Genomic DNA, 16,380 nt, shown 5'->3' with positions numbered 1-16,380 from the left:
AGGTGCATTTGCCTCTCTGGCAGGCCGGCAGGCTCGGGGGACACCTTGTGTGTGAGCAAAGGCTGCCAACTCTAGCAGGGGGATTCCTGTGGATTCGGGAGTGGGGCCTGCAGAAGGCAGTCTGGGGAGGGAACATCACTGCGGCACTAAAAGTGCCAGGAAGTTAATGCCAGTGGGACTGTACCCGCTGTGGCACAGAAGCATGCTGGTAATTGTAGTTTCCAGGATGAGAACAGTGCATGCTGGGAGCTGAAGTCTCTCCTAGACAGCCAATTCCTGCTGGGATCATAGAATCCTAGAGTTGGAAGGGACACCCCGGGTTCATCTAGTCCAACCCCCTGTGCAATGCAGGAAATTCACAGGTCCCTCCCCTTCAGTTCACATCTCTCCCCCCCCGCCCCAGCTGCTGCCTGATTGCAGAGACTGAGGGCTCCCTGCCCCTCTTCCCTTGGTGGCAGCCCAGCCTCCAATTCACAGGGTCCTTACCCTCGGACAAAAACGGGCACCATCTCCCCCGGTGCCAGCTGGGAAAGCCACGTCGAGCAGACACCATGGTGCAGGGGGCCCTTCCCGTCTGTGGGAGAGAGGGGGGACAAGCGAGGTGAGAAGACAGGGCGGGGGGGGGCTCTGCCGAGGGCCTTGCCAGGTCTGCCTCCTGCCCTTCCCTTCCCCGCCCTGCCACAATTTTTCTGCAAGCCTGCCTGTGCCCGACAGCCCCTTCCCCCGCCCCGCCCTGCCCGCCACCTTGGCTGCGGTAGCTGAGCACTGCGACGGTGAGGTGGAGCTGCCCAGGGTGGGCCCCTGGCGAGGAGCTGATGGAGTAGTAGCGCGGCTGCAGCAGGGGCAGCTGGGTGAGGAGCAGCGAGGCTGGCAGGGTGACTGAGGGGAAGGCCTCCAGGAGCTCCACCATCGTGGGACACTGGAACCACTTCCACTCCTCGTATAGCTGAGAATCCTGCAGGGGGGGGGGGAGCGCGTCACTGGATGGTGCACCCGGAGGGCCACGGCTTCATTCTTGTGCAGTGTTGCTTTTCTGCCTCTCCCTGGGGCCTCTGAGGTGATGGACAATAAAGCCAAGCAGTCCAGCACCTTCCCTGAATCCACACCCGCCACCCAAAGAGCCAGCAGACCACAGGCCTGTCCCAAGGGGAGCGGAGAGGCTCCACTGAGCCCGGTCCAAGGGGAGGAGGACGGTCCCAGAGATGGGGCATCAGTGCAGAATCTCTCTCTCACTCTCTTGGTTTCTGACATGATTTCTCTCCAGTGGGGGCCCAGAGTGGCTGTCCTCCTCCTCCTCTCCTCCATGCTCTTTCTGGGGAGACAACTGCAGCTCCCCCACCCCCACCCCCTTCGTGGGAAGAAGAGACACAGCACAGAGCCCAGGGGGGCTGGAGGGTCTCTCTGGCCAGCTGTCTGGTCCTCCATTCACACCCAGAGCCACGGGGGGGGGGGTGCACTGGGGACAATGCCCCCCCCCAACAGATGAGTGCCACTCCCTGCAGAAAAATTCAAACACAATATTTTTTAAATGGAAGATGCACGCAGGGTTTCCAAAATGACCCCAGACAAAGTCAAGAGAAACTTCAGTCTCATCTTTTTTTCCAGGCCAAAAAATAAACAGGTTTTTAAAAACGGAGAATAAGACAAAATTGCAAAATCTAAAAGAGCGAGAGAGCCAGAGCCAGACATCCCCTCCTTCCCCAACTGCTGTAGCTAAGGAAGCCAGTAGAACCATGGGGGGGGGGGGCGGGTGGAGCAGTCGGCAGCCTTCCGCCCCCAACGATGTGTCCTCTTTCTCTTCTGCTGGCTGCAGGTGGGGGAGCCCTTCTCTTGGCAGCATCCAAATCTCTTATTTCTCCCACCCCCCCTTTCCCCTGGCTCCCTGCCCCACAGGATTTCCCAGTGCCCCCCCCCCCTCAAAATGGGCTGGCTACACCCCTGCCTCCACTTCATCAGCTCTCAGCCCCCTTCAACATCTCCCCCCAGGACCCTCCTCCCAGGCCCAGGCCCTCCCTGCCCCTACCTGGCTGAGCTGCTGCAGCTGCCTCTGGTGGGCGGGGTCTTCGGCCAGGGTGGCCAGGAGCTGGAGCAGCTGGGGGCTGGGCGGGGTGCTGATGTCCAGGAAGAAGGTGAGGGCCTGCTGCAGCGTGCAGGGGGGCAGGCGGCCCTCGGGGACCCACAAGTGCCTGGGGCCTGGAGAGAGGAGGAGCAGAGGGACTTCAGTGTTGGTCGGCCAGGAGACAGGGGGGCTGGGGGGAAGGGGATTGCCCAGGTCCCTCTGCAGGACTCACCTCCGACGGATGCCCTGCCCGGGCTCCATTTGCTTCTGGCAGATCTGCCCCCTCTGGCTGCACAGTGGGGTGTCCCCTGCTGTGCTGGAGTGCCCAGACAGAACCCCACCCCCCTGCCTGCTTGAACCCCGAGACCAACTTCTTCCCAGCTTGCCCAGTCATCGAGGGCTCTTTTGCTCAGCAGCCCCAGCCTGGAATGGAAATTTCCACTTGCCCTTCCCCCCAGCCCCAGCTCCCAGGGCTCCCCCGTGCTGTGCTCTCCTCCGCAGGCACCTGCTGAAGCCACCTTGAGGCCATTCCAAAGAATCCTAGAGTTGGAAGGGACCTCTAGGGTCATCTAGTCCAGCCCCCTGCACAAGGCAGGAAACTCACAAACACTTCGCTGCTGCTGAATCCTCCGCTCAAGGGGAACACCCCCACCCCCGCTCACACACACACCAGGAGGGACACAAACTCTCTGGCTCCCTTGGCCCGAGCCCAGCCCCTCTAGGCATCAGCAGCCCCCCTCCCGCATCTCTCTCCATCCCGTGGGGCAAGCAGAGTGCCAGGAAAGGAGGGGGGGTAGGCCTGGGGAGCCCAGGGGCTCAGAATGCTTCCACTCTGCGGAGGATGGCCCTCCCTCAACCAGAGCAGCAGGTCCCCTCCGTCCCAGCACCCACCATTGGCTTCCCTCTCCAAGGTCTCCACGGCGACCGTCTCATTGGCAGGGGGCGGGTCCTCCACGCGCTCCAGGAGCCCTTCCACCAACATGGGACAGTTGGCAGGGAAGATGCCCACATGGTCGCCCGGCTGGTACTGCAGCTCCGGCTGGTCTCCTGTGAGCAACTTGACAAGGATGGTGCAGCGGCTATTTGGGGAGCAGGAGAGCTGTCAGGGGCAAGACGGAACTCACCCCCCCTGCCCCACATCCACGCACCAGCGCCCCCTTTTGTCCTGGCCTGCAAAGCTCCGCTTACTTCTCCCAGGAGGAGAAGGGGGCCAAGCTACACAGGCCAGGCCAGCCCCACACCCCACCCAGGGGAGGAAGCCCCACAGTTGCCTCCCTGGCTCTAGAAGAAGCCATGATCTCCAGATTCATGAGCAGTGGGGGAGACCTCACTTCCGCAGACCCCCTCGGGCTTCTCCCGCAGCCCCCCACTGCGACCCCTGCCCGTGTGCATCTTTCATCCCACATGCCCTCCCACCTCCTCTTCTCTCGCCAGCTCAGCCACGCCCACCTCAACGAACTCCCCAAAGAGCTAGGAGGGTTTTAGAGAAGTCAGCTTGTGTGTGTGTGGTGGGGGGGGAGGTCCTTCTCTTTCTGCATCCCCGCTGCAAAAGGACCACCATCCACTTCTGGAGCCCCAGTCTTACACCTGGGCATTCCACCTCTCTCTCTCTTTGGGGCCTCTACGCCGCCACACTTGGCTCTGGGTCTGGCTGCCCCTCTCCTCCGTGCCCAGCTCCTGGGTCCTGCCCTGAAAGCCTGAGGGACAGAGGGCAGCAGGCCAAGCACCCCCCCCCCCACCAACCTGGCACTCAGCTGGGGCTTCACCTGGCAGCAAGGCCCAGCAAGCTGAAGGCCTCTCACTCTGCCCTTTCCTCAGTCGGTGGGAGGGAGGAGGGCCCCACGCCCCCTGACTGGGGGGGAAGCCAGAGCATCTTGGCACCTGAGGGCTGGGGCCCTCCAGCCTATCGAGGGCAGGCTCAGCTCAAGACCCCCACGGCTGCCGGGCCAAGAGCGGAGCAAGGGCCAGACTCCTCCGCTGCTCTGGTCTGCAGGGAGGCCAGGGCTTCCTCAAGGGCTCTCACCTGGATTCCGGGCTCTGCAGGTTCTGGACAGAGAGGACGCGGCAGGGCACCACCTTGCGCTTGTGGATGTGTGACAGACCTGCAGGGAGGGGTCCAGAGAGCCTGTTCAGAGGGGCCTCTCAGATTCTGCGTTCCTCGCCGCAATGGGGGAAGAGATCCATGGGCAGAGAAGGGCAGGCCCCTGGCGCCACAGCTCACCAACAGGCCTTTTCTCCGTGCACAGAGCGACCCACATTGGAAACCAGGGCTTTCAAGGGAGTTCACCTGCCTCCCCACTCACGGTCTCCGGCTGAGAAGGCCTCCTGGAGGCAGCAGCTTGCAGCCGCTGAGCAGGGTCCCAGGTGCCAGGTGAGGCCAGTGGCCCCCACAGCAGAAGGCCACTCCTGCACATACCTGCCAGCAGGTCCGGGGGGCTTTCGTGGACAGACAAGCGGTATCGGTGGTGCTTCCAGCTGCAGCGGGTGGTGAAGACCTCCTTGGCGGCTGCCTCCACATTGTCCCCCACGCAAAAGGTGTTGCATGCAGCCTGCAGGGAAAGGAATCAGGCAGAAGGTGGGGGGGGAGCAGGGGGACCAGCACGCCTGAAGAGGGGCAGGAAGCCCTGGTGGAAGGGCCAGCTCTCTCACTAGGCAACTGCCTAGGGCGCTGGCCTTCTGGGGGTGCCAAACGGCACCCCCATGTGACTTGGTGACAGCATCAGTGTGGGGGGTGGGGGGGGTGCGTGCCAGAAGTCAGGCTTGCCTCGGGCCAGCCCTGCCTGTGATATGTTCAGGCTCTGGGGAGGGGGGGTGCGAAAGCCCCCTCACTTCTAGCCTCATTCTCAGTGTGAGAGACCGCGGGACTGGGGCAGTCCCCCCCACTTCCTCCTTAGCAAGCAATGTGAACCTTTGGCCACCAGGTGGCAGCAGCCCCCCACACTGGCTCCAAGATGTCCGTTCGACCTGCAGCCCCCTCAGGCCGCTGCCAGATGCCCAGCTAGGCAAGGGAAGGTGCCACCTGCACCCCCCCCCCCCCCGCCCCTGCTGCCGCTCTGGCAGATGCCCACGGGGGCTCAGGGCAGCCACAGGCCCCAAGAGAGCACTGCTTGCCAGCCATACCGTGCTGGGGGTGGGGGGCACCCCAGGGCAGAATCGGGGGGGGGGGGAGAAGCCACCAGGGGGCAGAGACAGCACCCCCCCTGGCAAAGCTGTTGCCCCCCCCCCCCCGGATGGCCCAGTTGGGACCCCCAGTCAAGACTCAAGGAGGGAAGAGGGGCTGGGGAGGTTGCCAGGGCAGCCCTGGACCTCCGGGGTGGGGAGACACTCTTCACCAAGTACCGACCCTGCTTGGTTGCCAACCTCTGATGAGCTCAGGTTAAGGCTGGGCAGGAGGGCTGTTCTCCAGGGGAGCATCGAAGGCTCTGAGGCCAGCCCCTGAGGAGGAAACCCCCCCCCCCCATAGCTTCTGACCCATGGATGTCCTTCGGGGGTCTTTCAAACCCAACAGAGGGGAAGCTGCCTTCTCCTCCATCAGACCGGTGGGTCAACTGAGGCTAGCAGCTCAAGTGAAAGTCTTTTGTAAATGACGGGGATTGAACCAGGGACCTTCTGGGTGCCCAGCAAGTGCTCTGCCGCTGAGCCAGGGCCCCACCCACCAAGAAAACATGCTGCTACGCAGGGCTGGTTTGTGGTCCCTTCATCCGATGGGGCCCCTGAGACAGGCCAGCCCTCGCTGCAGAGGGCTACCCCCCCCCGGTCCCCCACCTTGAAGACGCTTTTGGCCCAGGTGCGGAAGGACTCCTCTTGGGCACACAGCTCATCCCCCTCGCCCATGGGCAGGATCCGCTCGCCTCCCAGCTCCTCCAGGCGCGTGTCCACTGCGTGGGCGAAGGCACAGAAGTGCGGGTAGGCCCGGGAGCCCAGTCCAAAGACAGAGAACCTGGAAAGGCAGGCAAGGGAAGTGGGGGGCGGCTCCTGTGGGTCTGTGCTGGCTGGCTGGGGGGGGGGGGGGCTCACCGCAGAGCCAGATCTGGGCACCCCCTCCCCCGCTGCCACGGAACTCCCTGGGGCACCAGCCCCTCCTTGCTGTCAGCCCCACCTACCTCCCAAGAGCAAAGGCTGAGTCTTTTGTGTGAGACCCTGAATGAAACTTGGTTGGTCTTCAAGGTGCCTCCCCCCCACCCCCACCCCAGACTCCAGCTTTGTTCTGCTGCTTCAGACCAACCCCCACCCAGATCTACCTCGCAAGGACGTTGTGCGGATAAAAGGGAGGGAGACTCACGTATGCTGGGATCAGAGTCTGCTCTGGCTGGCTCACACATGAATATTGAGGAGGTCTCTTCTTTAATGTGAGGCCAGCTCATTTCTTGGTCTTTTCAAAGGTGCTCTTGCCAGGAAACAACCCCAAAAGACAACTGCAACCCCCACTAAAATGCAGCAACTCCTGGCCCAGACTGAATCTCCACAGGCCTCCCCCCACTCAGTGGGCCCTTCCCCTTCCTTTTCCACACCTGCCCTCCCCCGCCTGCAGCTCCTGCTTGCCGCCACCTCTGGGAGAAGCACAACAGGCTCTGCTCCACCTGGGGAGGGAGGGGGGCACCTCTCCAGAGCGCCTGTCTGGGCAGCACCGCTATATTTAGCTGCAACGTCTCTCTCCTCTCCGGCTAACTCTGGGATGAAGCCCCTTGATAAAGACAAATGGAGCGCGCCTGTCTGGAGAGCGCAGTAGTGCCAGATGGCTTCTTTCCCCACCATTCAGGGCTGGAGGCTTCCAGGAGGCAGCAGGAGAAGACAAGCCGGGCGGGAGGGCAGAGAGGCCGGGTGCCAAGGCCAGCAGCAGCAGGTGCCCTTTGGGGAGACCCAGGTGAGACACTGCCCTGGAAGGCTGCTGGCACCGCAGAGGGCCCAGTGGGGCCTGGGTTCAACCAGGGAGAGCCCACCTTGTCCAGCAGCCTGTCTCACACGTGGGGGGCAGCCAGTCTCCCCCCCGCCCCACCAAGGGCCAACCAGCAAGGCACTTCTGACTCTTCCCAGACAGCAGGCCCTGGATCGGAAGCCAAGGCGGTCACTTCTGGACCAGGCAGGGTTTAATTGCAATGGAAGAGCCTGCCGAGCCAGAAGAGGCCTGGCTGGAAGCCCGCCCCCCTCCGCCACAGGAGATCCCTTCCCTGACACCTCCCCCCCCCCCCCCCCGCTCCCGCTCTGCACACCAAGGGGCTGGCTCTCTCCCACCTCCCCATCTTCCACACTCCACTGTTGGTCTTTTGCCACTAGATAAACGCCTGGGGAGGGGCTGTGGCTGGGAGGGGGGCAGGCAGGAGGGAGGGAGCTCCATGCTGATGGCTGGGGTGGGGCTGGGGACTTCAGAAGGGAGGGCAGGAAAGCAACTCTGGGCTGAGACCCCCCCACACAGGACCCACATAATCTTGGGAGGGGTTTCCCTGCTTTCCTTGTCCCCCACCCTCCAGAGGTCACTTGGGGGCAGCTGGCAGGGAACGCCCTATGGGGGGGGCAGGGTCAAGCAGAAGCTCTTTCTATGGCCAGTTTTCAAGAAGAGAGGAGAGCCATGTCTTCCATTCTATGCTGTTCAGCTACAACACAGTCATTGCTAAGGCACCGCCTCCCCCGGACCTGTGGTGGATCAGGGCCTGTTTTGTAGCCTCTGCAAGGCAGAGATCCTCTGTGCATGACCAGAGGCACTCTGGTCCCCATGCACCATGTGAAGACAACAGTTTGCCCCCCCCCCCAGCTGCCCTACCGAAGGGTGCCCAGGGCCCCTGCGCTCTCCGTGTTGCTGGACTTCTTGCGCTTTCTCCTCCAGGCGGTCACCAGCTGGTCTGAGTGGGAGACGCTGTTGAAGCGCATCTTGTAGCTCCTGGGGGGGGGGGAGAGAGAGAGAGATGGGGCTGCCTCCCCAGGCCAGGAAAGCCCAGGCTGCTCCCCAGACAGGCCCTTCTCCTAATCTTTGGTGGGGTTCTGAACAATCCAGCCGGCATGCCTGGTCACACTCCCTGGGGTTTCACTTTCATCCCAAGATGTCTGGTTTCTCTGGGGATCCCTTCTTCTTCTTCATCACCACCTCCCGAGTCCTTCCTGCTTTCTGCCCCCTCCTTCACACTGCCCCTCCCCCCCAGAAATGACTGGTAAGCAGAGCCATCCCAAGCACATTTACACCCTTTTAGTCCCACTGGCACCAGTGAGCTCAGAAGGCTGCAGCTCCACTTAGGACAACATGGCAGGTCAAGTCCAGATCCTCTGGATATCGGGGGTGGGTGGGGGGGAGCTCTAGTTCCCCAATATTGATCTCAGTTCTTTCTTTATATCCTTATAGCCTTTGTAGATTTCACTCTCAAATATTTCTACCTCTTTTCTCCAGAGACACTTAAATTTCCTGCAGTCAGGTTCATTTCACCAATTTCTCCACTCTGGCTCCCCCCCCCCCTTTCTTTGGTCTCTCTCTCTTGGCCACCGAATGTCCTCGAAATAAGCATCTTATCTATACCCCCATTTGGCATGAAACAGAAAGGCGTGCAATATCAAGCACAGCAAAATGTCTGTCAGACGCAACTCTTTTGAATGATTTCTTTAATTCTCTACATGTTCAGCAAATGAAATCGATTTTTCAATTCAACTTCTAAACAGGACACATTGTCCATAAACATTAGGTCAGGTAAACTCTGCCCATTTCCCCTGCCATAAAGTGAAGTCCCTTTGCAGACCCACAGCCCTTCTCCAGGCCCCGATTCCAGGCAGCCAGCAGGAGGGAAACTCTGCCCATTTCCCCCTTTGCAGACCCCCAGCCCCTCTCCAGGCCCCGATTCCAGGCAGCCAGCAGGAGGGACATGGCGGCAGCCAGAGGACTGGAGGGACTTGCTAATGGGGCAGATTTCTTCAGTGATGACTGATGTGCACAGAAACACCAGCCAACAACCCAGGGAGGCTCAGAGGGCCAGGGCCCAGGGCAGGGGGACTGTCAAAAGGGAGCAGCCAAAACAGCTTCAGGAGCGCTCCTGCCAAAAGCCCCCTTTGCAGCCACACAGGACTCTCTGGGCATCTTCTTACCCCACTGCCCCTCCCCCCCCAAGCTGGAGCCAAGGGAGTTTGGAAGCCGCTGCACGGGAGGGCTGAGCCCAGGAGAGCAGCGGGGCTCTGGGCTTCTTGGCCCCTGAGGTCTCCTCCCACTGGGCTTGGGGGGGGGGGAGGGGGGTCCTGCTACTCCACCCCCACCTGCCTCCCGGCAAGTGCCAAACCCAGAGATTTGAGCAGGTGGCAGAAAACGCCAGCAGCACTTTCTCCACCCCCCCCAAGAACCAGCAGGTGAGGAAGGAAGCAGAGAAGCCCACCGGGAGGGGGGGGGAGGGGGGGCACTCACTTGCACTGCTCGGGCTGCGGGCTGCCCAGGAGAGGACAGGACATCTCCATCAAGGCCTTGGCAAAATTCTGGGAAGAAAGGCAAGTAGGTGGGGTGAGGAGCAGAGGCAGAAGAAGACCCCAGGTTTATACCCACCCACCTCTCTGAATCAGAGTCTCAGAGCGGCCCAAATCTCCCTTCCCTTCCTCCCCCACAACAGACACCCAGTGAGGTGGGTGGGGCCAAGAGGGCTCTCACAGCAGCTGCCCTTTCAAGGACAACTCCTACGAGAGCTATGGCTGACCCAAGGCCATTCCAGCAGGTGCAAGTGGAGGAGCGGGGAATCAAACCCAGTTCTCCCAGATAAGAGTCCGCACACTTAACCACAACACCCAACTGGCTCTCTATTAGAGCTATGGCTGACGCAAGGCCATTCCAGCAGGTGCAAGTGGAGGAGTGGGGAATCAAACCCAGTTCTCCCAGATAAGAGTCCACACACTTAACCACTACACCCAACTGTCTCTCTATTAGAGCTATGGCTGACCCAAGGCCATTCCAGCAGGTGCAAGTGGAGGAGTGGGGAATCAAACCCAGTTCCCCCGGATAAGAGTCCACACACTTAACCACTACACCCAACTGGCTCTCTATTAGAGCTATGGCTGACGCAAGGCCATTCCAGCTGCTGCAAGTGGAGGAGTGGGGAATCAAACCCGGTTCTCCCAGATAAGAGTCCGCACACTTAACCACTACACCAAACTGGCTCTCTATTAGAGCTATGGCTGACCCAAGGGATTCCAGCAGCTGCAAGTGGAGGAGGAGTGGGGGATCGAACACGGTTCTCCCAGATAAGAGTCCACGCACTTCACCACGACACCAAACTGGCTCTCAAGCTGGAAGCCCCGCCCCCGGTCCCCTCCATAGGGCTGCTTTGTGGGCGCGGGGGGTGGTGGGAAACAGGCTGTGTTGCTCTTGCTGCAGGGCTCCTGTGCACAGAAGAGGCTTCAAACAGCTCCAGGGGGCTGCCAGCCTCGCCCCCCCCCCACAATGTGGCACCTGAGCCCAGGCTCCCAGTCCCACCCCCGCAGAGAGAGACGCAGACCCTCACCTCTCCGTTCTCAGGGGGGTCCCCACTCCCAAAGGTGCTGGTCACCACCAGGACAAGCGTCTCGTGCTCCAGGGAAACCACATCGTATTCATCCATGCACAGCACCTGGGGGGAGGGGGGAGCAGGGTCCCTTGTTGTAGGCAAAGAAAAGCTCAAGTCCCTGGGAGTCCCACAGGCCACTGCTGCAGGCCAGGCAAGGGAACTCAGGGCCACAAATGCGCGGGCCAGAGAGACAGGCCAGGCCAGGCTCCCAGGAGAACCCTGTGGGTACCCCAGACCATCCTCTCCCCCCTCGGGCCCCACCTTGGGATCAAAGGCAAACTTGAAGAGCTGCTCCAGGCTCTCGGCGTACGCACGAGATTTGCCCGTCTCCGTGGCATACAGGATGGTGGCCTTGACACGCCGCGCCATCACGTGCCCCATCAGCTTTGCAGTGATCTTGACCGCACTGTGGGAGAAGGGGGAGAGAAACGGAGAAGCACACCCACCCTTTGCCCCCTTCTCCTGACCTGGGCCTCCCCTTGAGGGACCTGCCCTGCCCCGGAGCCCTGTGACCTCCTCACCCCCTCGCTGGAAGGAGAGAGGAAACCTCCCCTGCAGTCTCCTGGGCCCCTCCTGGCCAGGGTGGTGCCCACAAGCATTTGGCCCCATAAGCCCTAGTGTGTGGGGTGGGATATGGAAGCAGTCCACAGCAAGGCCTCTTACAGCAGAGGAGAGCTTGGTGCTGCGCGGACCCAAGAATGCCTCCTGCAAGGAAGGAGGCCATACAGAGACTGGGTTGCCCCGGCCCCTCCCCAAAGCTCAGAAGCTGGCACCAAGAGCAGCATAAGAACAGAAAAGAAGCCCTGTTGGATCAGGCCAATGGCCTATCCAGTCCAACACTCTGTGTCACATAAGAACATAAGAGAAGCCATGCTGGATCAGGCCAATGGCCCATCCAGTCCAACACTTTGTGTCACATAAGAACATAAGAGAAGCCACGTTGGATCAGGCCAGTGGCCCCTCCAGTCGAACACTCTGTGTCACACAGTGGCCAAAAAACCCAGGTGCCATCAGGAGGTCCATCAGTGGGACCAGGACACGAGAAGCCCTCCTACGGTGCCCCCCCCCCAAACACCAAGAAGACAGAGCATCACTGCCTCAGACATAAGAACATAAGAGAAGCCCTGTTGGATCAGGCCAATGGCCCATCCAGTCCAGCACTCTGTGTCACACAGTGGCCAAAACCCAGAGGCCACCAGGGGGTCCATCAGTGGGGCCAGGACACTAGAAGTGCTCCCACTGTGCCCCCCCAAGCACCAAGAATACAGAGCATCACTGCCTCAGACATAAGAACATAAGAGAAGCCCTGTTGGATCAGGCCAATAGCCCATCCAGTCCAACACTCTGTGTCACACAGTTGCCAAAAAAACCCCAGGTGCCATCAGGAGGTCTGTTAGTGGGGCTGGAACCCCTCCCACTGTGCCCCCCCAAGCACCAAGAATGCAGAGCATCACTGCCCCAGACAGAGAGTTCCAACAATATGCTGTGGCTAATAGCCACTGATGGACCTCTGTTCCATGTTTTATCTAATCCTCTTGAAGCTGTCTATGATTGTAGCCGCCACCACCTCCTGTGGCAGTGATTTCCAGGTGTTAATCACCTTTGGGTGAAGAAGGACTTCTTTTTATCAGCAACCTCCCCCCACCCCACCCCCATGACTGCCTTGCCTGTCCCCGGAAACACCTACTTGGCAATCTCCTTGAAGGTCTTCTTGCGGGTGACGGTGGTTCCTTTGGGGGTGTAGACCTTCCAGGCGTCAGGCTGCAGAAACAGGAGACATGTTGGGGGTAGGACGGGGGGGGGGCAGGCTCCACTGAGCTCCAGCATTCTCATGCATTGGACTTGTCACAATGGCTCACGAGCAGAGTCACGCCGTTCTTTAATGCGGGGTCCCCAATCTTTTTGAGTCTGGAATTCTGATACAGTACGGTGCATGAACCACAAAAGGGAGGCAGAGCTGGCCACAAAACGGTGGCCGAAGAGCCTTGTGTTGTGGCGGTCAAAACTACTTTTTAGGAATCTGCAGAGCCCATCCTCCAGTGGCCAATCAGAAGCATGGTGCTCACAGGCTTCAATGCAATGCCAAATGCATTAAAGATGGCACAGAGTGCCCACCTGCCACCTGGGGTTGTGCCCATCGCTGCAGCAAATGCAGGGTGGGCAGGGAGACTCTGCAGAGGTGGGGGATTCTCTCACGTTTGCCCTCCATTTCCGCCCCCCGCCCCCCAGCATTGCTCTGCTCTTGGGCAGATTCCATGAATAGGGAGGGGGGACTCAGGGGAGACCCCCGAGGGCAGGATCTTCTCCACCCTTTGGGGAGTTGCAGCCCCCTCCTGTTAGATTCGGGTGGGCAGCCATGTTGGAGCTGAAGAAATAGGGCAAAGAGCGCGTTGAAGCTGATGCCCAGAATTGAGCCTTGTTGGACTCAGGCCTTCTTCTGACACCCTGCTGTGCTTTGGTTTCATTGGCATAAATACTCCCTCAGATGGAATGAAGACATTTGAATTTGCATTTGGTCTAAAACAGAAACCATATTTAATTCCATTAAGAAAAGTGCTGTTCACCTGGCATTCGCAAGAGCGAAGAATGAAATGTGTTTTGCTCTGAGGATTCTGTGACGCTCTTGAGATCGAAGGGTCCATCAGCTCTCCCCCCGCCCCCACCCCACCCCGCCGCTGGCAGTCTTGAAGACACGCACTGGGCAGGGATGCTCTTCAAGATGGACCCTGCCTTGAGCAGGGGCGGGGGGGGGGGAGATGGCCCGCCCATTTCTGGGGGTCTATAACCCTCTGAGCCTCAGCGGCCGCCAGGGAGGCTGCAGATCCCAGGCAGTGAATCCCACTCTCAAAACTCGCTCTTGGATCATGGCCGCTTGCCGTTCATTGTGGGGCCTTTGAACTTCTTTCCGGGACCCCGGCAATAGCCCCGTCCTCCCACCAGGCCCTGTGCAGGGGAGGGGGGTATACCTGGTACCAGAAGCCAGGGGAGAGGTGGTAGTTCACCATCTCTTGGTGGAAGACGGGAGTGAGGCTGCCCGAGATGGGGGGCACCAGCCAGACCCAGTCAGCCGGGCAGCCCCCCCGCATCCGCTGCTCATTCTCCAGGTGCTTCATGAAAGACTCGGTAGCTGCGTGGTGGTCCACAATCGTCACCTTGGCCAGCTGGGGGGGGGGGGGACATCCAAGCAACCATCAGCCAGAAACATCTGCAGCGGCTGCTGCCCCCGCCCTAGCCCCGGGGCCCCTGGACCAGCCGAGGGAGGGAGGGATGCCCTTGAAGGCCACCGGCTCCCGAGGGCATCACAGGGCAGGGGGCCTGGTGAGCCAAGTCCAGCTGGGAGCCACCAAAGTGCCAACCAGCCTGCGGGGAGACAGCCTGGCATGGCCCGTGCTCTGGAAGAAGAAGACCCCATGCCAGCAATCCTGCCCAGACCCCAAAGCCCCCCCCCCTAGGTGTCTTCTGAAGGGGGGGTGGACAAGATCTTTTCGGTGTCCCACCGAGCAGTAGTTCCCATAGCTACCTCCCACCCCTCACCTGGAAACTGTGCAGCACAGCCAGATTTATCTCCACAGCAGCCTTGTCCTTCCAGAGGGATAAGGTAGTCCGTGTGTCCAGCCCCATGCGCTCAGCCACCTCCTGCCACACACACACGGGGGGGGGGTGTTATAAAACCCCTCCTCTGCTTGCACAGGAAAGCACGGAGGATGGAAGCAGGGCAGACACCAGCATGCCCTCAGGCAAGGGAGCCGCGGGGGGGCCCTGGGGGCTTCTGGCAGGACTCACTGCTGCTGACCTCCCCCCCACCTGCCCACTCACACAGGCCATGTGCCACCCGTGCTCCCAGCTGCACACCCTGCCCAGGGCCTCAGGGAAAGGGCTGCGGGCAGCGCAGGTGGCTGGGAGGGTGGCCAGTGGGCGAGCAGGGCAGGGGAAGGATGCACGGACAGGCAGTGAGACACAGGGGCGAGTGGCACGAAGGGAGCTCTCTGCCTGGGACCCCCAACCTCTGGCCCTGGCCCTGCGTGGGGGAGCTGGAGGCGAGAGTAATCAGCCCTCCGCCTTGAGTAAGGCAGAAGCCCTCTGCACATGGCCGAAGGCCCTCTCTCCTTTCTTCCTCCTTCCAGGAAGCTAGAAAGAGGTTCCAGATGTAAGCCCTGCCACAAATCAGGTCAGGCGACTCTGGCTGTCTCTGCCAGGGGGAAAAGGCAGTCCCGGACTTTGCTCCTTGGCCCGCATTAATCTGCTTAATTGGGTGTGAATCGCTCCTGGCTTCTCCCCCCTGAGCAGCTGGAAGCGGGTCCCCCAGGGGAAGTACCGGCAAGATGTTGTAGCGGTGGGCGTCACAGAGGTTCCGCATGCCGATCTCGCTGCTCATGTACCAGCCGCTGAAGGGGGCTGCCGGGAACTGCAGCCCCCCAATCTCCAGCAGCAGGTTGGAGACGGCAGGCAGGGCGTACCAGCGCTGGCCCAGCTCCTGGAACCAGTCCAGCCTGAGGCCCAAAGCGGAGAGAGAGAGAGAGGGAGAGGGCTGGTCCACCAGGCTCAGCAGTGAGGCTCCCCCATCCTGAGAGCTGCTGCTGCTGCCACCTGGGGAGGGGTGCAGAGGTCGCCCTGAGGCTGCCCACCTCGCCTCAAGGCCAGGGTTCATCTCCAGCTCCCACTGTGGGCGGGGCAGGGCCATTCAGGCAGCCACAAACCCCACACAGCCTGGCCAATCCACCCCCTCTCCTGCTTGCCAGCACCTGGGCTTCCTCTGCTGGACCCAGGAAGGGGATTTTGCTGGAGATGAAACCTGCTGGATCAGAAGGATGGTCCACCAGATGCCCCCGGGGAAAGGATCAGGGGGGAGCCCAAATGAATGCAATGCCCCCCCCGCCCCAGCTCTGACACCTGCAGGGCCCCCCAGGCCAGCATCTCCTTTCCCACATGCTGCGCAGGGGAACAGGGTGTCCAGGAGAGAGAGTGGGCAGGCAAGGCCCCCAGCCTGCTATGTCTCCGCTGGGCCTGAGGTGAGCCTGGCTGGCACCCGCCCCCGGGCACTCGAGGGAGCCCCCTTCCCTCCTGGTACGCACGAGGGGTGGCTGATGGGCACCTCCAGGACCAGTTCCGGAGGCAGAGGGAAAAGCTCGGGGTCTTCATCCGGGAACTGCAGCAGCAGGGGGAGGACGTCAAAGCGGGTGTAAGGGGGGCTCCAGCCATACTGAATGCAGAGCTGGGGAAGAAGGAAGTGGAGGATCAGGGTGGGGGAGAGGTGGGGGAAAGGGATCAAGGGGGCCATTTGGGGTGAGGGGAGGGCAGCAGAGAGCCCCCAGTGGCCCCGCAGAAGGCTCCTCAGCCCCTCTCCCTCACCTCGGTGATCTCCACGTTGGCCGGGTCACCCAGCACAGTGCCGTCTGGCTGCTGGTAGCCGGCGTAGCGGATCAGCTGGCTGTTCCAGATCCGGAAGTCCCCACGGCCAGCGGCCCGCTGGGGGAAGATGGTGATGGCCGACCTGGCGGGACAGAGCAGGTGGGTGTGTCAAGGGTGCCCTTGCCCCCCCTCTGCACTGGTCCGAAGGACTGCCACCCTTTGCCATCCCAGCAAGAAGGCATGGAACAGAAGGGGTGCTGCAGGGCGGGGGGTGCCGCTCACCGGAGGTTGCCGCGGTTGGTTGCATAGTGGATGTGAGTGCACAAAGACGTGAACATCTCCTGGACGCTTGTGCAATCTCGCGCGTCAAACACCTGCGGGGGCAAGAGCAGGAGAGGGCAGGATTCAAGCCCTTCTACGAGTCATAAGAGAGAAGCAACGTTGGGTCAGGCCAGTGGCCCATTCAGTCCAACT

The 16,380-nt window shown here is 61.1% G+C and overlaps 2 protein-coding genes across 4 annotated transcripts in view; one reads left to right on the top strand and one right to left on the bottom strand.

Annotated features, from left to right (window-relative positions):
• LOC132578050 (arf-GAP with GTPase, ANK repeat and PH domain-containing protein 3-like) overlaps window positions 1–16,380 on the top strand; it is a 403,463-nt gene that overhangs the window by 26,292 nt on the left and 360,791 nt on the right. The gene's annotated exons all lie outside the window — the stretch shown is intronic.
• NOS3 (nitric oxide synthase 3) overlaps window positions 1–16,380 on the bottom strand; it is a 31,870-nt gene that overhangs the window by 5,037 nt on the left and 10,453 nt on the right. The window contains exons 5-22 of the mRNA XM_060247880.1: window positions 16,189–16,280; window positions 15,907–16,048; window positions 15,630–15,769; window positions 14,873–15,047; window positions 14,092–14,193; window positions 13,524–13,718; window positions 12,245–12,318; window positions 10,819–10,963; window positions 10,516–10,620; window positions 9,432–9,499; window positions 7,818–7,934; window positions 5,825–5,999; window positions 4,476–4,608; window positions 4,083–4,161; window positions 2,951–3,138; window positions 2,024–2,193; window positions 745–955; window positions 487–574 (exon numbers count right to left, since the gene is read on the bottom strand). Coding sequence (XP_060103863.1) covers window positions 487–574; window positions 745–955; window positions 2,024–2,193; window positions 2,951–3,138; window positions 4,083–4,161; window positions 4,476–4,608; window positions 5,825–5,999; window positions 7,818–7,934; window positions 9,432–9,499; window positions 10,516–10,620; window positions 10,819–10,963; window positions 12,245–12,318; window positions 13,524–13,718; window positions 14,092–14,193; window positions 14,873–15,047; window positions 15,630–15,769; window positions 15,907–16,048; window positions 16,189–16,280 — 2,399 coding nt within the window. The remainder of the gene's footprint in view (window positions 1–486; window positions 575–744; window positions 956–2,023; window positions 2,194–2,950; window positions 3,139–4,082; window positions 4,162–4,475; window positions 4,609–5,824; window positions 6,000–7,817; window positions 7,935–9,431; window positions 9,500–10,515; window positions 10,621–10,818; window positions 10,964–12,244; window positions 12,319–13,523; window positions 13,719–14,091; window positions 14,194–14,872; window positions 15,048–15,629; window positions 15,770–15,906; window positions 16,049–16,188; window positions 16,281–16,380) is intronic.

This window comes from Heteronotia binoei, chromosome 10, assembly GCF_032191835.1.
Source record: "Heteronotia binoei isolate CCM8104 ecotype False Entrance Well chromosome 10, APGP_CSIRO_Hbin_v1, whole genome shotgun sequence".
NCBI lineage: Eukaryota > Metazoa > Chordata > Lepidosauria > Squamata > Gekkonidae > Heteronotia > Heteronotia binoei.
Note: the sequence above shows the minus strand (reverse complement) of the source record. Positions and strands in the feature narration are given on the sequence as shown.